Source organism: Heteronotia binoei, chromosome 6 (assembly GCF_032191835.1).
Source record: "Heteronotia binoei isolate CCM8104 ecotype False Entrance Well chromosome 6, APGP_CSIRO_Hbin_v1, whole genome shotgun sequence".
In the NCBI taxonomy this organism is placed as follows: Eukaryota; Metazoa; Chordata; class Lepidosauria; order Squamata; family Gekkonidae; genus Heteronotia; species Heteronotia binoei.
The window spans coordinates 78891069-78912659 of record NC_083228.1 but is presented as its reverse complement, the minus strand read 5'-3'; the positions used below and the strand labels follow the sequence as shown (position 1 = coordinate 78912659).

Genomic DNA, 21591 nt, shown 5'->3' with positions numbered 1-21591 from the left:
TATATGTGCTATCAAGTCACAACTGCTTTATGGCAACCCCAGCAAGGAGCTTTTAAGGCAAGTGAGAATCAGAGGTGGTTTGCCATTGCCTTCCTCTGCAGAGTCTTTCGAGTCTCCCATTCAAGCACCAACCCTACTTAGCTTCCCAGAGCTTAGTTTGGGCTATACCCTACCATTCCACAACCATGTATTCTCATGTACAACATACTATAAGCCACAAATCACCAGATGAATAACACTAGTTCAAATGGGGGTGGACTGGGAAGGAAAATTTACCATGGAAAAGGGCCCCACCCTGGCTCTGCTCTGTAAAAGAGGGAGGGAGGAAGAAGCAGCTTGTTTGCCTGCCAGCCAGGTTCCTGTTTCTGGGTAAAATGTGGGATTAGGCCCTGAGTGGGGCTGGGCACAGCCCTTCTTCCATAGTGGTGACCCAGACCATGTTGGGGGGAAGGCCATTGACCCACTGGGAGAAGTCCTGGTAGCCATATTGGCCAGTCTGCCCCTGAACTCAAAGCTTGAGCTGTTCCACTGATCCTGTGGGGGACCTTGGTACCCTTTTTTCATTTCTAGTAAAAAAGTGCATAATAAAACCTGCTGTCTTGTCTGAGGCCCTTTCTGCTTTTGTGTTTACTACAGCTCTCGCCTCTCACCTCTGTCACTTCAAAAGCCTGCTTCCATATTCACTCGCACACTCACTCCACTCTCCCGTTGGATTTTGAAATTACTGCCACATCCTTTTCCCAGCATCCTGTTGTCACTCTGCTGTATATCTATAGTTTCCAAGAGTGGTTTTTCAGAGTATTTCCCCATCTTAATTTGCTTCCAAGCCTTTAAAAGTGGAAACATTTCCTCAGATTTTCCCCCTCCCCTCCCCTGGCAGGCTAATTGGTCTGTTCTTATTGGTCATTTTCATACTAGGCATGTTTTTTTTTTAAATAGGAGTTTAGGAAAGTAATTGCCTTTGTCTGACTCATTTGCAAGAACATCAAGTTAGCTTGGTTGGTTAAGTTTGATTCTTCTTTGGGGCAATTTTGTATTTGAAAAAAAGTTTCCTTTTAAATTGACTCTGACCACAAACTTTTCAAACATGAGAATAATGCTGCGGAACCTACTTTGTGGCAGCAGCAGCCTCTTCCCCTTTCATCATCTCCTTTCTAAATAACAATGTGGGGACTCAGGCTGCAAAGCACTGACATTTCCATCTCACCCTCTCTCACTAAATTCTTAAAGCAGTGTCTGCCAGTGTGTTTTCTTCTCCAGAAAACTCCTTGACTACTGATAAGGGGTGGGGGGACAATAATGGCAATCCCACAGTAAATTCAGCTGGAAGAATCTCCCATTTCAAAATGCACGCCCAGTGTGAAACTAACCAATCAGGAGAAACCGATTCCAGAACACTACTCAGGTTTTCTCATCGGTATGTAGAATATATACACCACAATTCTCAATGCAAATCGGAGAGAAAGAAAAAGATTTAGAATGCAGGCACAGCATTCGAAGTAAACCCCAATCCGCTCGACTTCAGTGAAAATCAGAAGTAAGCTGTGCATGCAGAATGGACCTGAGACACATCCTGTGGCATAATCATGTTGATGTTTGTTTAGAAGATAAAGAAAATCAAACGAGGTTTTGGAATGCATTTATTCAATTTCTTCTCTCCTGAAAGTCATGAAAGATAAAAGGAATGATGGCCATGTGCCGCAGTGGAAGGAGGTTTGTAGGCTAGGGAATTATATATATATATATATATATATATATATATATATATATATATATATATATATATATATTTAGAAATAGTTTTTATTAAGCAAGCAAACAAACGAGCAAATAGTAAAAAAGAAACAAATACATCCAAAGCAACAATAAACGAAGAAATACAAAAAAAAAACAAATCAAGAACACTATAAAACACAATGAACACAATAGAAAATACACAACCATACAATTAAGAAGAAAAACCACTACAACTACAAACTCATTCACACTAAGGAATGGAGGGGATCAATAAACTTCTGTTACTCCAAATCAACACCTTTACTTTTTACCCACTTGTATATGGGATCCCATTCCTCCAAACAGTGGCGTAGCTAGGGCTTTGGGGGCCCGGGGCCCAAGATTTATGTGGGCCCCCCATGTGTGTGCATGCCTCCAGAAACAGGATATGATGTCACTTCCGGTGATGTCACTTCCGCAAGATGGCCACCACTTGCGAGGGAGCCCTGCTGGAAACAGGAAGTGATGTAACTTCCCCAAAATGGCCACCACTTGTGGGGGGGGGGGGAAAACAGGAAGTGGTGTCACTTTGGGGGCGGCACGCCCCCCCCCCGCGATGGCACTGCTGGTGCAATCTAGGTCATGTGATTGATAACCTGATTACCCCACCACACCATGTGACAGGGAGAAATGCCACAAGCAGCCTGCCTATGAACTCAAGGTAGCTGGGGATTCCCACAGACATCTACCTGCACCCTCCCCTTTCTGTTGAGCCAACGGCCTTGCTGAACTCCATGGGCCAAGCGCAAGAAAGAACTCTACTGGGACTTGATGCTCGGAGTGATCGTCCAACCAGTCCATCTCCCTCTGCAGTCCTGCCCTCTTCGTTACACTGATGCATCTCATCTCACAAAACCTGATGCTCCCCTTCCTTATTTCAGTCAGAAGGGGGCCTAGAACGTTTTGTGAATGGGAAGTCAAAGCCTCAGCCACACTACAGGGCAACTACCCCTTCAGAGCACTCCAGAAGTTGCTCAAGACTTGTGCTGCTGAGGCCGGTTCCTGACCATCAAGGGGAAAGCAGCTGATGCTAGATGAGATCAACTGGACCAGGCACATCTGCATACTAAGAAACCTCCAGAGGCTTCTTCTAAGCAAGCTCTTCCTTCTTGTTTACAGAGCCGGGGTTTGCAAAGCCTAGAAGCGACTTTCTCAGAGGCCTTGACCAAAGCCGTAAGCGGCAAGGCAGGAAACGAGCTGGGGGTAAGAGGGCCGGAAACCAGCAGCAACTGGGCTGTGCCGATGGCTAAAACAAGGAGCTAAAAGAGAATGTCCAAGTATGAAATACTTAGGGGAGGGACGGTGGCTCAGTGGTAGAGAGCATCTGCTTGGTAAGCAGAAGGTCGCAGGTTCAATCCCCGGCATCTCCAACTAAAAAGGGTCCAGGTAAGTAGGCATGGAAAACCTCAGCCTGAGATCCTGGAGAGCCGCTGCCAGTCTGAGAAGACAAGACTGACTTTGATGGACCGAGGGGGAGTCTGATTCAGTATAAGGCAGCTTCATATGTTCATATATGTTCAAACAAGAAACGTTCAGTTCAAATCTTCAGTGGCTCCTTAACATTGAACCGAGAAACCCTGAAACCTCTTCACCTCCTTTCTATATGACCGGCAGCACAATTGTAAGCAGAGTTTCCCCCGCACCCCCATCTCTCACCGGGGGAAGTCTCTCATCCCGCGCCTGGGCCTGCGGGCGCACTCTTTCCAAACATCCTGCCCTTCATTAGTAAAGCCTTCCGTCCTTTCATCAGCCCCGAGGAAGCTCGCTTACTTAAAAAAAAAAAAAGCAAATAGGGCCTGGATCCGTCCCTACCCCACCCTAGCTTGCTTAGAAACCAGACCCCCAACAACAATCCTGACCATATCCCAGAAGTGTGGCATCGTCGAAATGGTTCAGATGTACTTTGGTTGGTATTGTTCCACAAGGCCCCCCACCTCTCCAGGGTTGCCAACTGTAGGTTGTCGAATACCTGGATATTTGGGAAGATGGAAGGGGACCTGAAGAAGTATGACTTCATAGATCCACCTTCCAAAGCAGCCATTTTCTTCTAGGAAGCGATTTCTGTTGCCTGGAGATGAGCTTTAATTCCTGGAGATCCTATCTCAGTCACACACACAAGATCCTGGGCTACTCTCCCGGGAGGGAGGTCTCCCGGCCGGAGCCCCGGCGGCAGCTTGGAGGGTCCCGCCAGGCCAGCCTCCCCCTTTCCCCCAGCTGATGCCACCCGAACCAGCCCCAGCAGCGCCTCCCCCGGCCCAGGCGGCAGCCCCCAGACCCAAGGACAAGACCCTCCCCCCACCACGGGAGAAGCCCGAGGAGGCTGGTGCGCATGCTGCCGCATGCGCGCCTTCAATCTGAGGCGAGGAAGCGACGACTCCGAGCGAGAGAGGAGAAAAGCGAAGCGACGGACGCGGCGCGCCTTTCCCGCGCTTTGCTTAATGCTTTCAATTGTGTGAGTGAGTGACTGAGGGGGAAAAAAGGGGGAGGGGGGAAGGGAAGGGAACGAGGAGCCCTGCGTGCGCGCGCCGCTCCCCACCCCCTTCTTCCGCCGTGCGCGCGCGCTCCCCCTCGCGCTGTCGGGCGCCGCGGGCGCTTGCGCTTCCATTCTTTTTCTCCCCCCCCCCTTTCAGCGCAGGCGCAGCAACGTCACGGCCATTGTTTTGGGGGCCCCCTTGCCAACGCGTGGACCCCCAGACCCGGGGCGGGCCGCCCTTCCCGCCCCCCCCTCTCTACGCGTCTGCCTCCAAACATTTTTGCACATTACCATCTCTTAATCGTATGGACATTAAATCAGATTCTGCGGCATCTAACAGTTTGGTAATGAATTCCTCTCTGTTGGGGATTTTATTGGTCTTCCAATACTTGGCATAAAGTATTCTGGCAACAGTAACTATGTATAGTAATAGTTTTAGTTTTGTCGTAGGGAGGTTTTGTCTGCAGATATTCAAGAGGTATAGTTCTGGTACATGACTAATTTTTATTTTCAAGATTTTTTGTGCCCAAATATTGACTTGGGCCCAATATTTTCTGGCATCTTCACATTGCCACCAAATATGAAACAAGGATCCTTTAATTTCTCGACACTTCCAACATTTGTTAGAATATGTAGGATATATTCTAGCCAATCTATCTGGTGTGAGGTACCATCTGTATACCATTTTGTACAGGTTTTCTTTAAAATCTGCTGGTTTTATTAATTTCAAGTTCTGTTTCCATAGTTTTTCCCACTCAACCAAGTCTATGTTAAATCCAAAGTCTTTCAACCAACGGATCCATGATTCTTTTACAGTCTCATCTTGCATCTTAATTTGGAGCAGCCAATCATAAACCTTGGAGATAATCTTCTGCTTGGCCTCTAAAATAAGGTCCAATTCAATTGGTTTATTCGAAAATCCTTTTTCTTTATCCTTTTGAAATCTTGATTTAAGCTGACATTGTACCCACCAACTCAGCTTGGAAAATTCTTCCTCGATCAGGGCGTTCTGGTCGTTCAACAAGTAGCCATAGTTTTGTTGATTGTCCCAATTGTACAGATTAGGGTGGGTCAAAGCTTCTATTGGAGATATCCACTTTGGAGTGTAAGAGTAATGCACTTTGATTTCCAGCCAGGTCCTGTATAAAGATCTTCTTATTTCGTATCTAAGAAAATGGCCGGATTTGTTAGGAGTATGATACCACATATAATTGTGCCAGCCTTCCCCCAGACCAGCACCTTCCATGGCCAATAATCTCTTATTACTCAACATACACCAATCTCTTAACCACGCAATACAGCAGGCCTTATAATATAGGTTCCATTCCGGAAGAGCCAGACCGCCTCTTAATTTACTGTCCTGTAAAACTTTCAATTTTATTCTGGCTTTCTTGCCCTGCCAAATAAACGTCTTGGTCATGCAATTAAGTTGCTGGAAAAATAACTTGGGTAGAATAATTGGAATTGTTTGGAAAAAGAATAAGATTCTGGGAAGAATGTTCATTTTAATTGTAGCAATTCGGCCTAAAAGTGATATTTGGAGATCTTTCCATCTGGTTAAATCATTGCGAATCTCTTTCAATATTTTTTCATAATTGTCTCTATACAGACTCTTTAAATCGTTTGTTAAATGAATTCCAAGATATTTTATTTTTCTTTCATGCTTAAATCCTGAAAGTTGTTCAAGAAGTTCAATTTGGGCTTTATCCATGTTTTTCGCTAAAATTTTTGTCTTAGAGACGTTCAATTTAAAGCCGGAAACCTCTCCAAATTCTCTTAATCTTTGTTTTAGAAGAGCTATCGAAGAAATCGGTTGTTCCAAAATAAATACTAAATCATCTGCAAATGCCAAGGTCTTAAATTCTTCATTATTTATTCTAGCTCCTTGAATTTTGGGATCTTCTCTAATTTTCTTGATTAAAGGTTCCAACGTCAAAATAAAAAGCAGGGGCGATAAGGGGCACCCCTGCCTGGTGCCTTGTTCTATTTCTATTGGGTCAGACATCACTCCATTGAAATTGACTTTCGCTGCTTGCTTCGAGTAAATTGCTGCAACCATTTTACGAAACTTTTCGCCACAGCCAACCGCGGCCAATGTTGCTCCCATAAAGTTCCAGTTCACATTATCAAATGCTTTTTCGGCATCCACCATGATACCCGCAAATTGTTTATCAGGATGGTCTCTGTAATATTCAATCGTATTTAGTAGCAGTCTCACGTTCTGGCTCATAAGACGACCCGGAACAAAACCCGTTTGGTCTTCATGGATTAAACCAACAATTACTTTCTTTAACCTATTTGCTAAAATTGCTGCGAAGATCTTGTAGTCGCTATTAAGGAGGGAGATTTGCCTGTAGTTTCTAATTTCTGATGGATCAGTACCTTCTTTATGAATCAAAGTAATTAGAGCTTCTTTCCAGGAGTCTGGGATCTCTCCTGTATTTTGGATACTCTCGATCACTTTTTTGAAAGGCAACAATAGTATATCTTCAAAAGCTCTAAAAAACTCAATCGGAAGCCCATCCGGGCCTGGATAACTGTCACTTAATTCTTTTGCTGAGCAAGAAGCAAGAAGTAAGAAGTCTTTAGAACTTTGGAACTTTGGAACGTGGGAAGATTGATAATAGACATTGGACAATAGACATTGAGAAGCAAGAAGCAAGAAGAAGGAAGAAAGAAGAAGGAGGAAGGAAGAAAGAAAGAAAGAGACTGTGTAATGTTTTAGTACTTATCATCCTATTTCCAAATTGATTGATTTGTGATTTTTCCCCCTTGCCTTGTCTAGCTACTTTTCCCCCCATCACTGATTAATTATAATAAGTAATTATAACAACTCATTGATTTAGGCTTGTATAAGTGTGTGTGTTTTTTTAGCATAACTGCCTTAAATCAACTGAAGCTGAAATCTTTTGTGCATTGGCCTATTTCAAGAATACTTTTGAATACATTGATAGCTGAGATTGTGAAGGGTGGGTGTTTTATATTCAAGTATAACGGGGCTTAATAATCTATAATTGACTGGCTTATTGATTTGATTCATTGAATTATTGATTTATTGACTTATTGTTTAAACTGAGATTGAATTGCTGGGTCCTTGGTTTTTCTTATTATATGATTTTTTGTTTTTTTTTAACTTCTACTTTATGAATTGTGGTTTTCATCCTTAAATGAACTTATAGGGACCTTGAAGGTTCGATTGATTGATCGATAACAAAGTAAGAGGTATTGATAAGATCGTTTATTAATTGAATATATTGCTTTGATAACTTAGTGTATAGACAAAACAAGCTTATCCTATATAATTAGATAACAGCTAGATACCATTATAGATACTATGACGGAGACAAAGATTAAAAAATATGGCCAAGGTACGCCCCCGGCGGGGGGAAGTAAGGCGGCTCCAGTGACTGTCAACCAAGATTCCTTGGAAAAACTTCAGAGCATTGTTACAGCTGGTTTCAAGCAGAATCAAGAGGCCTTAGATGGGTTGAAAACGGATTTGATGGGCCAGATTAAGAAAACAAATGAACAGTTAGCAGAGTTCCAAAAGCAACTGTTGGCCAATACACAACAAGTTCATGATTTGACGGCAAAAGTGGAGAGACTAGAAGATCGAGAGAAACTAACAACTAACACAGCCACGGAAAACCAAACAAGCTTGATGGAGTTAGAAGAACGTGTGATGAGATTGGAAATGGAGAAAGCCGCAACTATTCTTCGTTTTCAAAATCTACCAGAAGAGAAAGAGGAAAATATAATTAGTAAAATTTCGGATATCTTAATAGTTGATGAAGAAGACTTACTAGAAGAAGGTCAAAGAGATATTCTTTGGGCCAAAAGAGTTTCTTCGAACTACACAAGAAAATTTAATCTCCCTCGGGAAGTACAAGTAAAGTTTGTTCGCCCCGAAACTACTGAAAGGATTTTGAGAAAAGCAAGAGAATGTGAATTGAATTGGAAGGGAACAAAGATCAAGGTTCTAAAAGAAACACCGTGGAGTGTGTGACAGCGGAGATTCAAATTTAAGAAGTTGTCTACTTGGTTAGTGAAGCATGCAATCCAGTTTAGATGGCTCATTCCACAAGGCCTGTTTTTTACCTTCCAATCCAAGAGATATAATATCACCACAGAGGAAAAGATGGAAGAATTTTGTGATGAGTTCTTGAAACGGAATGGATCTGAGTCAGGAGAAGATCAGGAAGCAGAAGAAGGGGCCAGGAGACTTACTGATGATGAAACGACCAAAAAGAAAACCGGGAAAGTCAAAACTAGGCTTCAGAGCAAGAAAGACTTAGCCAAGATACCAGATAGTATTGAACCAGCAAAATGAGTTCTAAGTCTGGAATTAAAATACTCTCCCTGAATGTTAACGGTTTGAATGAACCGGGGAAGAGGAAGAGAACCTTTCAGCAGTTGAAAAAATCTGATGCACAAATTATTTGTTTGCAAGAAACTCATATCAAGAAGGACAATGTGAAGTATTTAGAAAACAAGAAACTTGGTGCCTTATACTGTTCATGTGACCCTACCAAAAAAAAAAAGGGAGTAGCCATATTTGTATCTCAGCATATAAAGTCGAATTGCTTATATTCGGATGAACAAGGAAGAATTATTATAGTAGAGGTGGAGATTAACGGTACCAAAACAATTCTTGGCAATATCTATGCCCCTAACGAAAATCAAGAAAATTTTTATCAAGCATTGTACCTCAAATTTAGAGAATTTGATTCCAACAGGTACTGCATTGTTGGAGACTACAATGCAATATTCGATACTAAAATGGATAAAAAATTTGATGATCCTCTAAAAAAGAAAAAGAACCGGAACCTATTACCCAACTCTTTCATGAAAATGGCAGATGAATTAAATTTAGTCGATGCTTGGAGAACGAAAAACCCAAATATTATACGTTTTATTCACATGCACATAAATCTTGGTCCAGAATAGATATGTGTTGGGTATTACTGAACCTTATATTGTCCATCAATCAAGTCAACATTTTACCTCAATCCTACGCTGATCATAGTCCAATTCTGTTAAGCCTCCAGGAAAAATTAAGAAATCCCCGTTGGTCTCTAAACTTGCAAATTTTAAAAGAAACTCAATTTTTGGAAGCAGCTAAAAAAGAGGTTAAGGAATTCTTTGCCCTCAACTTGGAGAAAGATACAAAGATGCCAGTCATATGGGATGCATTTAAGGCCTTCTTTAGAGGAGTTGCTATCAGATATTCAGCGAAAAGGAAGAAAGAACAAAGGAAATCATACAATGAGCTTATAACTAAATTGAAGTCTTATGAGAAACAACAGAAAACTTTGAATTTAAGGGAGACGAAGGCCAAAATTATTTGTATTCAACATCAGATAAACCTTCTTTTGGCAGATGAAATTGAGAGAAAATTAAAATGGGCGAAGCAAAATCATTTTGAAAATGCCAATAAAGTGAGTAGATGGCTGGCTTATAGATTGAAGAAGGAAAAGGAGAAAAAGATTATAAAAATGCTGAAAAATGATGCTAAGGAGGAAGTTTTTCAGAATTCTCAAATGAAAGATATTATTCAAAATTTTTATCGGAATCTTTACAAAGAGCAAAAGATAATAGACCAAACACAAGAAGACTATTTGGAGGAAGTTAAAATGAAGCAATTAACACGGGAACAACAAGCAACTTTGGAGAATCCTATCTCAATTCAGGAAATCGTTGACGTGATTAAAATTCAAAAAGGAATTATATTCTTCTGCGTGACATGAAAGCCTGGGCAAGCAGAACGCAAGTCAATGACACTGTGAATCATCTTCATTTGTAAAATACAAGCCCAGAAGGCAGCCTATGTCCTGTCCCAAGACAAAGAGATACAAGAGGTATTAAACACTGGTCTGTTTTCCAACATCCCACTTTATTCAGAAACAAGCAAATGTCAGCATTAATGTCACTAAAGTTTCTTCTTGACAGCAGAAAGTAAGGTTGTTATAACAAAGCCATGAAAGTAAGGGGGACTGCCTTTCCTAGGTGTGTGTAGGAGAGAAGAAAAGCTGCCCAGAGAGTAAATTGTTCACTTGATTGGGAGAAACTGATAAGTATAATATTTGTCTCAATAGAAGGCTCAGTTAGCACTCTGCTTGCTTTTGATACTGTAAAAACAATAAGCTGAATCATGAGCTGGTGGCTTCAGGGGCATTGCTATGTGCTCTTTTGGCATGACTGCCCACTTCTGGGTCAGCTTTATTGCACACAAGTGAACATCAAACATACGGAAGGTTTGCACTTTCTCAGGCCCTCTTGTAAAACTGGCTTAGACCTATGGCCTTTTCTGCCAGACTTGTACAAATTTGTACCTATTCCCCATGCATGGGTTTCAACAGAGGCTGTGCCCTTATATGTACTGACTTTGTGTATAACTGGTCTGGCTGGAGAATGATTTATATAGAAGGGTTAAGAAGGGGAATTGTGATGTTATGAAGCCATAGGCAGTCAGCGCTGTGAATAACCAGTCTTTGCTGCAGACTAGCAGAATTATTTTCCTCAAACTCAGCTGTGGAGAGGGTTAAGTTGGTGGGCCAAAAATGTGATGAGTGAGCTTCCAGTCTGCAGCAACAGCTCTTTTTACATCCATCAACATGCACATACACCTGTACACACCCTTTTGAAGAATGGGAAGATAGATGTGTGGCAGTCCTCTCAATGTGATCAAATTTTCATCCTAACTGGTGTTTCTTTACTCTGTTGTGCTCTTCAGATTAGCTGAGGATTCTCAATGCAATCCAAAGCCGAGTTATACCCTTCCAAGCCCACTGAAGTCAGTGAGCATAGAAGGATGTAACTCTGTTTAGGGTTGCACGATAGCACCTGAATAAAAATTTAAACCAGGTTTTATGAGAAATGTTAAACATCCACAGACCCCATAGCTTTGGGGAGGAAGCATAGGGAGACACTGCCCCCGTAAATCCCTCCCCCCTGCTTGAAATAAGATGTGTTCCAGATTTTCTTGCTTATTTTGGGGTGTTTATTTTTAAGATTTTAAGAAAATTCACGTTTCTTTACTGGTTAAATTTTGTTTTATAAAAAAAGACAATTGTATCAAAATCTAATTTTGCCTTATTTGACAAAAGGTCTTTAATAAGGTTCTGGCTGAACTTGCACTTTAAGCAAAATTTATAAAACCTGATTCCAGGTAGTTAGCTTGTCACACAATCTACTGATGTCCTAACTGTGAGCCTGACCATATAACTGCAAACTCTTTGATGTACCTGTGCCAAACATTCAGCCTCCCTAGCAACGGAAGCCAGAGTAATAAAATGCTTTCAAAGTGTGAAACTGAGATGAAGTATATTACCAGGCTCTCTTATGCGGTAGATGTTTGATCACATAATAAAGATGAACATGTAGAAAAATTGTTTTTCACAAGAGAAAAAAACATTGGTCTGAAATAAGTGGCTCTTCTTTGTGGCAGTTCCCCATGCTTCCTTTGATTTAACTCTCCTCTTTTAAGGCTATTTTAAATGTATATTCATTGCAGTTTTGTATTTTTTTATTACCATCTCTGCACAGTATAAATTTTGGATTCACATAATCCTTCTAAATACTATAATGTGAACATGCATCATGGAGGTGCCTTGTCACCCTTGTCTACATTTATCACAGGACAGATCATATTGGACATCACATGTCTTGACAGTCTTTATCTGTATCAATAATTATATCCATAACCTTGGCCCTGTTTGCTTCACAGGGGAAGTAATATTTCACAGTTTCTTTCAACAAACAGATGTGGGCTTGGAGAATCAGGAAACTAAAAATATTCTCAAGTATCACTGTCCCAAGCCCCCGCATTGCAGCAGCATTTGCAAAACTGAAATCCCATGCCTTCCTATAAACCAGCAGCTTCCTTGGGCACCATTGCCTGGCCACTTTCTCATTTAGGAAGCATTGCCAAATATCTAGCATAAACCTACGTACTTTCCTGGCAAATAAACCTTTTGCTTCTTGTCCCAGTTTGTTTGTTTTTTTGCATTTTTGGTGTGTGTGTGCCTGTACCTGGAAGTCATGTTGACCTCTGATGACTGACCTCTACTGGAGGCCTGGAGGATATTCAGAGAGGTGGCTGAATAAAGCCTGCCCCTATCCTCCCAACTTGGTATTTCAAGGAGGGCTCCCATCTAAGTACTAACCACACAACAAGAAGACTGCATATTTATACCCCGTCCTTCTCTCTGAATCAGAGTCTCAGAGCGGCTTACAATCTCCTATATCTTCTTCCCCCACAACAGACACCCTGCGAGGTGGGTGGGGCTGAGAGAGCTCTCCCAGAAGCTGCCCTTTCAAGGACAACCTCTGCCAGAGCTGTGGCTGACCCAAGGCCATTCCAGCAGCTGCAAGTGGAGGAGTGGGGAATCAAACCTGGTTCTCCCAGATAAGAGTCCACACACTTAACCACTACACCAAACTAGCTCCCAGAGTCAACCCTGCTTAGCTTCTGAGATCTGATGAGATCAGGCTTGCCTGATCTATCCAGGTCAGAGTGACCATGAGGACCCAAAGTGGCTTCTCCTATCTTATGACGTAGCATAGGCTGAGAGTATGTGAGTGACCCAAGGTCACTCAGCAAGACTTCAGTGACAGAGTGGGATTCAGACCTGGGTACTTCTTTACCCAAAGAGTAATTAACACATAGAATTCACTGCCACAGAAAGCTGTGGTGGCTACAAGCACAGACAGCTTCAAGAAGGGATTAGATAAATATAAATAGATAAACATATGGAGCAGAGATGCATCAATGGCTGTTAGCCATAAGATGTAGATGTAAAACTATGTCTGGGGCAGTGATGTTCTGTATTCTTGTTGCTTGGGCAGCTTGATCCAACATGGCTTCTCTTATTTTCTTAAGTTTATGTTTTGTGGGTGGTAGCCTATTACAGTAATTCCTTTTTACATAGAACAAAGCAGGAGTCAAGTATCACCTTTAAGACAAACAAACTTTTATTCAGAATGTAAGGTTTTCTGTGCATACACACTTCTTCAGGCGAGTGTGCATGCACACAAAAACTTACATTCTGAATAAAAGTTTGTTGGTCTTAAAGGTTACACTTGACTCCTGCTTTGTTCTACTGCTTCAGACCAGTACAGCTGCCTTTTTTACATACTCATGCTGAGTTATGGGCAACCTGAAAACAGAAGTGGGCATGTAAAAGAATGAAAACTGCAAATCCTGTTTTATTTAGGAAATTCTTAGTTAAGGGTCATTTAATAAATCACAGAAATAGCAGATAAATATCTATATATTGTGTGTACTCACAGCATAATATGCAAGAGCCATACTTGTCTTCTTTATCCATGTGGCCATATCAAAGGGAGCTGCATTGGCTTTGTGAATTTTCTGCAAGGTAAGGACTTTGTATATTTCCTTCTTCAAACTGAAAGCCAGTTACTATATAGCAGGGGTGGCCAATGGTAGCTCTCCAGATGTTTTCACCTACAACTCCCATCAGCCCCAGCCATTGACCATGCTGGCTGGGGCAGATGGGAGATGTAGGCAAAAACATCTGGAGAACTACTGTTGGCCACCCCTGCTATATAGAACCAGTACAAAGTGGCTCAAAGTGAGAACCAGTTGCTGTATAGACCAGGCAAGTAGAGTGCAGCATCAGGAATGGTTTTGGGGGGGGGGATTTCTGAGGCACTGTGTGGGCTCCTCTGGAAAGAAACAGTCTTTAGGTATTTTGATTCTTGGTTGTGAAGAGTTTTATAGGTAAGAACCAGCATCTTGAATTAAGCCTAGAAACAAAAAGGAAGCCAATGGTTTCAGAATTAGTTGAATGTGTGAGCAAAACACAATGCCAGCCAACAGGAGGTTAGCAGCATTCTGCACCAGTTGCTGCTTCCAAGTTGTGTTCAAGAGCAGCCAGGGCAATAATTCAGTCTAGAAAATAAGGTTGCACGAGTCAGTATGATCAGAGTCACTGAGTATGAGGGGGGGGGGGGGAATACTTTTAGCAATAATGACAGCCTGTTTTGATAGAAGTAGGTTGGATCCAAGAGTGTCCCTAGGCTCTTCACCTGACTGAAGAAGATGATAGGAGTTTCATTCAAAACAGACAAATCAGTCCGCACTGGAACATCAGCATTGCCAATAAACACCATCTCTGTTTTGTCTGGATTCAATTTCAGCTCGTTCTTGACCACTGCATCCAAACATTTTGGGGAACGCAGCATTACACATGCTTTCTAATGCCTATTGTGTGTTAAGCAGTCCTTAAATTTATATCTAAGAATTAATTATCAAGCACCCAGGTGGGAGGATGGTCTGGAACCATTTCTTTTCCTGCTTGCCAATTGACATTTCTCTTTTTTGATGCATACACAGCATTCTGTAGACTTATGTGCTCTTTATAGTAGATATATGGCAAACAGGGAGGGGAAACAGATGTGAGTTGGGGCAGAAAGGCACACATCAAAGAATAACTATCAAATGCTGAAGAAATCTCATGGGGTCCTTGCAATTATCTCCGAGTCCTGTTGAAGAAAGAAATAGTCTCAGAAGAATGGAAAAGGGGAAATATGTCTGTAAGAAGGTAGAGCTTAAGAGGTCTATTAGTTTGACTTTTGTACCCTGGGAGTTATTAGAATGGGTTATAAATCAATCTCTTTTAAGCACCTATGGGAAAATAGGGTAATAGCTAGTAGCTGGCATAGATTTATGAAGATGACAACAGGGGAAAACAGTCTTTTTGGCAGGGAAGTGTTATAATAGATCAGGACTAGAATATGGGCATCATACACCTCAATTCTAGCAAAGTTTTTGATAACATTTCACAGGTGCAAACTAAACATACAAGTAGAAGGTGTTACCCTCAAATGGAAAGGGAAATTCTCCAGATAGAACATCTATCTGCTTTCTTTGGCCTGAATGGGAGTCTTTGCCAACTTCCCCCTGTTTTCCATCTGTGTTAAACTGCTCTCAGCTAATGTTGAAGACTCAACTCAGTCAAGGCAGAAATCTGACTGCTTGTCTCCTCAGCATGAAGCTCTCAAATATTTCTCTGCCTGGCTGATGCTAACCAATCAGATCTCCTGGAGCGTCCTGTCACTCAAGGCTCTCTGTTTATGTGAAGAATTAGCCCTTCACAGTGCTTTAGTTGTTTGTACAGCACTTCTGAGTAGAGATGGGAACAAACCAGTTAATGAGCCAAAATTCTGCATGAACTGGGCCCAGTTTGTAGCCCCCATACATTTACCAAACTTTTGTCAAATGTGGCTGTTTGGGCCTTTTAAACCTAACAGCTGAGTAGTGTGGATCTGCAGCTCAACTGTTAGGTTTAGATGGCTACCAAAAGCCCCCCTTGAATATACTGGCTAACAACATTTAGTAAAACTTTTAAAAGAGTCATATAAATCTTTTGTACACATTATAAAGAAGTACTACTTTACAATATTACAAAGAAAAGTCCATCCAGGGAGCACCTGGATGTAGGCTTATTTCAATGGAGAAATAACATGAATTATATTACAAAATTTAAAAAAAATAATCAAAAGTCTTCCTCAGGAGTATTCCTATTTTCTTCAGAGTTATCAGCCACTTGTTTTGATTCAGTGTTAATACTGGGAGCAAGTCAGGCCTTACCCTCTTCTCTAAAAAGATGCAAAAGCCTTTTGAATTTGACTGGCAGTCAACTTGGCTGTAATTTCTGTAATATGAACTGTGACCCCAGGTTTAAATGGCTGGAAGCCATTTTGACACTCAATTTCATTTCCTCTCATTTGGAAGCAGGGAAAATGAAACAGACCGCTGAAATGGCTGTCAGCCATTTAAACCTAACAGTGGGATGGGGGATGGGATGGGATGGGCCCACCCATCCACTCTTGGGTTTAAATGGCTGCAAGCCATTAAACCTGGCGGTTTTGCTTCTCTGCTTACTTCTGGCTGTGGCTTGCCACAGCTGAGAGAAAGGGGGATATGAACTGGCCAGTCTGGTTCAGGAAATATTTTGCCCAGTTCCATTCAGGAATCACCCCAAATTCTGTACTCATACCAGAATTTTTAAGTTCATGCCCATCCCTACTTCTAAGCTTCTTGAAAGTGCTGCCCGTCACACTTGTTTAGGGAAAATGTAATTTAAGAAGCAGTTTTGTCTTTAAGAATGTTATGTCTTTGATGCAGCGTTCTGTATAATTCAAAAGCTTGCCTCCTTTCATTCTGGCAAAAGATGGTCCATGAAGAGATATCTTTCCTGTTATGTAGCACAGTTGAAAGAGTTCAAACTAAGTTTGCCAGATCTGTAAATTATGTAAAACTGAGAAGAGTTCTAGGAGAAAATTAAGAACAAAAGTAGATTTTTAAAGTTACGATAAACTACGGTAAGTGGAAACAAATAGAATTCATCAAAAATGAAACACAAAAACTACTGTTAGAAAAGAGAACACTCATGGTAATTGGGAGGAATCACTCATTGAGCAGCAGTTATGCTTCTTACAAAAGACAGTAAACAAAAAGTAATTTAGCTATGTGACACTATTGCAAAAATGGGAAATATCTGTCTGGGTTGCAGTAATATATCGAAGACACTGGAAATAACTGAACCATGCTTCTTGGTACAGGTCCGGCCTCTGCTAGAACACTATGTTTTGTGTGTGCCATCAGATGTAGAGGAGTTTAACTAATAGTCTGGGGGAAAAGGACAGTTATAATGTGTTGATATTCAAGAGATGGAAATATATAAAAGAACTTAATATTTAACCTAAAGAAAACAAGCACTTCTGTTGTGGGAAACTGATGCAAATGTACAAAGGTGGGGAGGAACGGTATGTACAGGAGCGGTAGTCATCTTTACCATCTTGAGATATTGAATACTACATGGACCATGAAGGATGAGTGAAATGCACTTAATGCATTTCAGAAAATAAAAGTTTTCCTTTGCTTTTAAAAGAAAGTGAAAGAACAGTGGGTTTATTTTTGGCTACAGCTGAAAATTAATATGAAAAACTTGTTGAGACTATAATTCCTCACGTTTTTAATTAGAAGTAAAGGTCATTTCATAAGCCTGCAAATTAGCCTTCTCTTTCATTTAGTGGTGTGCTTACAATGGTGTGCACATGGTGTGCTGAATAGTCCTAGATGGCAGAGTAGATTGAGTGTCCTGCATTCCAGCTCTCCTGTGTTAATTGGATAATGTCATGAACTACTGTGCTATGAGCATCTTGTACATGCCATGAACCAGAGAGAGGACCAAACTGTATGTTATTTGAGGGATCTGTGACTTTTTATTTCTTAATGTAACAAGCGCTGAAGGTTTCACTGGAGCAGTGATGTCATGAAGGAGGCCCTTAACCCTTTACCCTGCATAATTTTCTGTGTGGAGAAGGCTACAAGGAAGAGCAAGGGGTAACAGTATCCTCCATCCCAACAGTAAACAGAAAGCCATTAATGCAGCAGATAGGCCAGGATACCCCTCAGCCTGTTTTGGAATAGGGCTGAGTGACCCCATCCATGTGCAGTGGGAGATGCTGTGCAACAATCTTATTTTGATCTTCCCTTGCAGGTTTGAGCTGGTGCTTGGCCAGGAAAACAAATCTAGCTTGTGATGCCAAGAATGGAGAGTTTTGGCCTCGTTAGAGTTGCCAGCTGGCTAGATTTCCAATGGCTTGACCAGTTCTCCCTCAGTTGATTTTTTTCATATACTAAAGGGAATGGGAGAGTCTGGGTGTTAAAGTGCCTTTTAAGGAGAACTGGATATGATGTGACCTTTGCAGCAGATTATTTTTATTTTCATTTTCAACCGAGGTTTTTTTGTGTGTGTGTGTGCCTCCGAAGCAGTTTCCTTTTCAATTTTCCTCCTGATAGGTCTCCAGCCAGAAAGAAACCAATAAAGAGCGGAAGGAGAGATATCATAAAATCAGAATCACAGAGTTGACAGGGGCCATACAGACCATCTTGTCCAACCCCAACCCCCTGCTCATAGCAGGATCACTCTAGAGCATCCCTGACAAGTGTTTGTCCAGCCACTGCTTAAAGACTGCCTGTGAGGGGGAGCTCACCACCTTCCTAGGTAGCTGATTCCACTGTTGAACAACTCTTATTGTAAAAAAATTTTTTCCTAAAAGCCAGTACCTTTACACTCTTTTAAACCCATTATTATGAGTCCTCTCCTCTGCTGTCAACAGGAACAGCTACCTGCCCTCCTCTAAGTGACAACCCTTCAAATACTTAAAAAGAGCCCTCATGTCCTTGCTCAACTTCCTGTTCTCCACACTGAACATTCCCAAGTCCCTCAGCCTTTTCTCACAGGGCTTGCTCAAAGCACCAACATAAAGTGTACCCAATTTCCTTCTATTTTTGTGCTATCTAGCATGTAAGATTAGAGACTCAATTCCATTCTTGTTTCCACATGATGTAGGACTACATTCTTACATTTCTGTATAAATTGTGAACAGCGCATTTTTTTCTGCAAAAAAAAAATCTTTAAAAAAAAACTGGAAAAAATTGGATTTTTCCCCCTGACTAAATTGAGGCTATCATACTTTGGTCACAAGAGTCACTGGAAAAGTTGAAGGCATCAGGAAAAGAGGTAGACCCAACATGAGAATGTTGACTCAATAAAGGTACCCATGGCTCTCAGTCTGCAAGACCTGAGCAAGACTGTTAATAATAGGATGTTTTGGAGGACATTAATTCATAGGGTCGCCCTAATGGCACTTAACGTACACGTGTTCCCTGGGAGGTCAGATGCTGAAGCTGAAGCTCAAATACTTTGGCCACCAAATGAGAAGGGAACACTCACTGGAAAAGACCCTGATGCTGGGAAAGACAGAAGGTAAAAGAAAAAGGGGACGGCAAAAGATTAGATGGCTGGACAACATTACTGATGTAGTTAACATGAAATTGAGCAGATTTCAGAAGATGGTGAAAGACAAGAGGGCCTGGTGTGACTTGGTCCATAGGGTCACAAAGAGTCGGACTTGACTGTGCGACTGAACAACAACAAAGTTTGGACTATATTTTTAAGTGTCCAGAAATGAAGGTACATCTTGTGTTTGAATGGCAGGAAACAACCCCCCTTGCTCCCTGCTTCTGTGTTTACACAATTGCTTTGATGTCCTTGCTGACAACAAAATTGAGATTTTTTTAAAAGCATTTTGGGAGATGAGGACAATGTTATAGGCTGTTAGTACATTATGAAAAAAGGAATAGCAATTTTTCCTATGTTATTTTCAATTAGAATTTGAAAAGTTCCTGAAGGGCTCTTTCCCTTTTGCCAAAATAGTAAGAGGCCACTTTCCCCCCTGCCAACTCCACAGGATTATCTAACCACCCAAAATATTACTCTCCATTTACAAATACACAGACACACATCCAGAGCTGATCTCTGCCATGTGTAAACCCAGCATGCCTTTCTGAATACCTGCTCTGGCCCCTGACAATTGTCTCACACCCCCACCTCCACTTCCATTCAGACTGTTACATAGGGCAATGCTTAGGTGCAGGAGTACATGTGCATTTTGGCTTTGTCTCTTATTTAATGTTCTCTGTACTTCCAAGGAAGGGAGGCAGAAGAAGAGCTGCACACATTTGGATTAGCAGGTTAACAGGCTCCGGCTCACCTAATTCAGTGGGCCCCCTTTGCCCTTGGCATTCTGCATGCGTTGCACCCTTACATAAACACAGGGCTTTTCTCTCTTGCCTGGTCTGCTGTGCACAGTGTGCACAGCCAGGTCAGTCACTCCATTCACATGCTTATATATAAGTGGGCAAATTTGGCTAGCCAGTGGCTTTCTACAAATGCCTGTGCCTACCGGTGCCTTCTCCAGGCTGCCTGCAAGTGGGAAGGAAGTGGCTGGGCTTGGGGAGAAGGGACCAAAGAGATTCTGCCTGCAACCTGCTGCGCATGAACAACCAGCCATCTTCCAACAGCCCAAGTGGCAGAGGCAGGAGATGTCTAGTCGGAAGAGGAAGCAGCTGCAGTCAGTGTGTCCCAGCCCAGCACCTCAGCCAAGGGCAGCAAACAGGGCCCAAAAGGAATGGCTGTGCAGAGCTCAGGGCCAAACCAGTCCTCCCTGCCCTTTATAGCTGCCAACTCCAAGTTGGGCAATCTCTGGGGAAGACCCTGAGGAGGGCTCTGCATTTAGGGAAGGGAACGACCTCAGCAGGGGGTATATAATAATAATAATAATAATAATAATAATAATAATAATAATAATATTTAATTTATATCCCGCCCTCCCCGCTGAAGCAGGCTCAGGGCGGCTTACATAGCATAATATAAAATGCAAACATTACAATAATACAATAATAAAAGTACACTAGTTACATAACAATATATATTACAATTCAATTATATGTATTATTGCATTAAAACCATCTGATTAAAACCATCAAATTTAAAAACCAACAAATTAGTTTGGTGCTACAGTCTCGATGTTACTCATCTTACAATTTTACGTGACAACGGTACAATAAGTTCCACATTAAGAAAAAGCCAGCTGAAAGAGGGTAGTTTTGCAGGCCTTGATCGAAGCTGTGATCTGTGATCGAAAAGGCTCTTTCTCTTGTAACTTTCAGTTTGGCCTCCATCGGAGGTTATATATAGGTTTTTCTGGTCCACATTCAGACTGATTTCCCCCCAGTTGCTTGAAGATCTGATAAGATCCCTGAACAGGTTGGTTCCACCCTTGGGCCTTATGTTTACATGTCTGGTCTAGACACTCAGCTCTTGTAGGTTACTATGATTGGAGATAAGACAGATTTCAAACTGAAGCCACTTAAGTGTTTGTTTAATTGAATAATTTTGCCCTATCTTTCTCCCACGCTGGGGACTCAAAGTGAATTACAAAATAGAACGTGTTAGATAGCAGAAACTTAAATAAAAAATATACAGGCCAACAGACTACCACCACCACCACCCCCAGGAGTGTTAACACAGTACCCTGAGAATCTTCCAGCTTCCCCATTCAAAGGGAGCTTAGCTCTTCTTTTCCCAGCAAAATGGCTTTGGAGGGGGGCAGAACTGCAGTAAAGCGTTAGCTGTGGTGGGCTCAGTTCTTTCACCTTGAAGTCAGGCTCTGCTGATAAATTTCAGTGTTGGTGAGGTACTGGATAGCTATCTGTCACACATACTTACTAAGGGTGGTGCGTGTGTGTGTGTTTGCTTGGACTTCTTTCATGGGCAGTGGCTTACATGTTTTCTGCATCTCATAGGTTCATGAAGGTGGCAGGCAATACGGTGGATGCTGTTACCTGGCAACAGTAGGTATTTCTTTTTCTTCTTCCTTTCTGGCATTACTAATCATGTGACAGTGAGGAGTAAGTTGGGTTGGAAGCAAAGATAGGACCTGACCTGGGTAGGGTACCTACCTTA

At 41.8% G+C, this 21591-nt stretch overlaps 1 protein-coding gene across 1 annotated transcript in view; it reads left to right on the top strand.

The window, feature by feature from the left end:
- HPSE2 (heparanase 2 (inactive)) overlaps window positions 1-21591 on the top strand; it is a 234123-nt gene that overhangs the window by 183718 nt on the left and 28814 nt on the right. The window contains exon 6 of the mRNA XM_060241861.1: window positions 21432-21479. Coding sequence (XP_060097844.1) covers window positions 21432-21479 — 48 coding nt within the window. The remainder of the gene's footprint in view (window positions 1-21431; window positions 21480-21591) is intronic.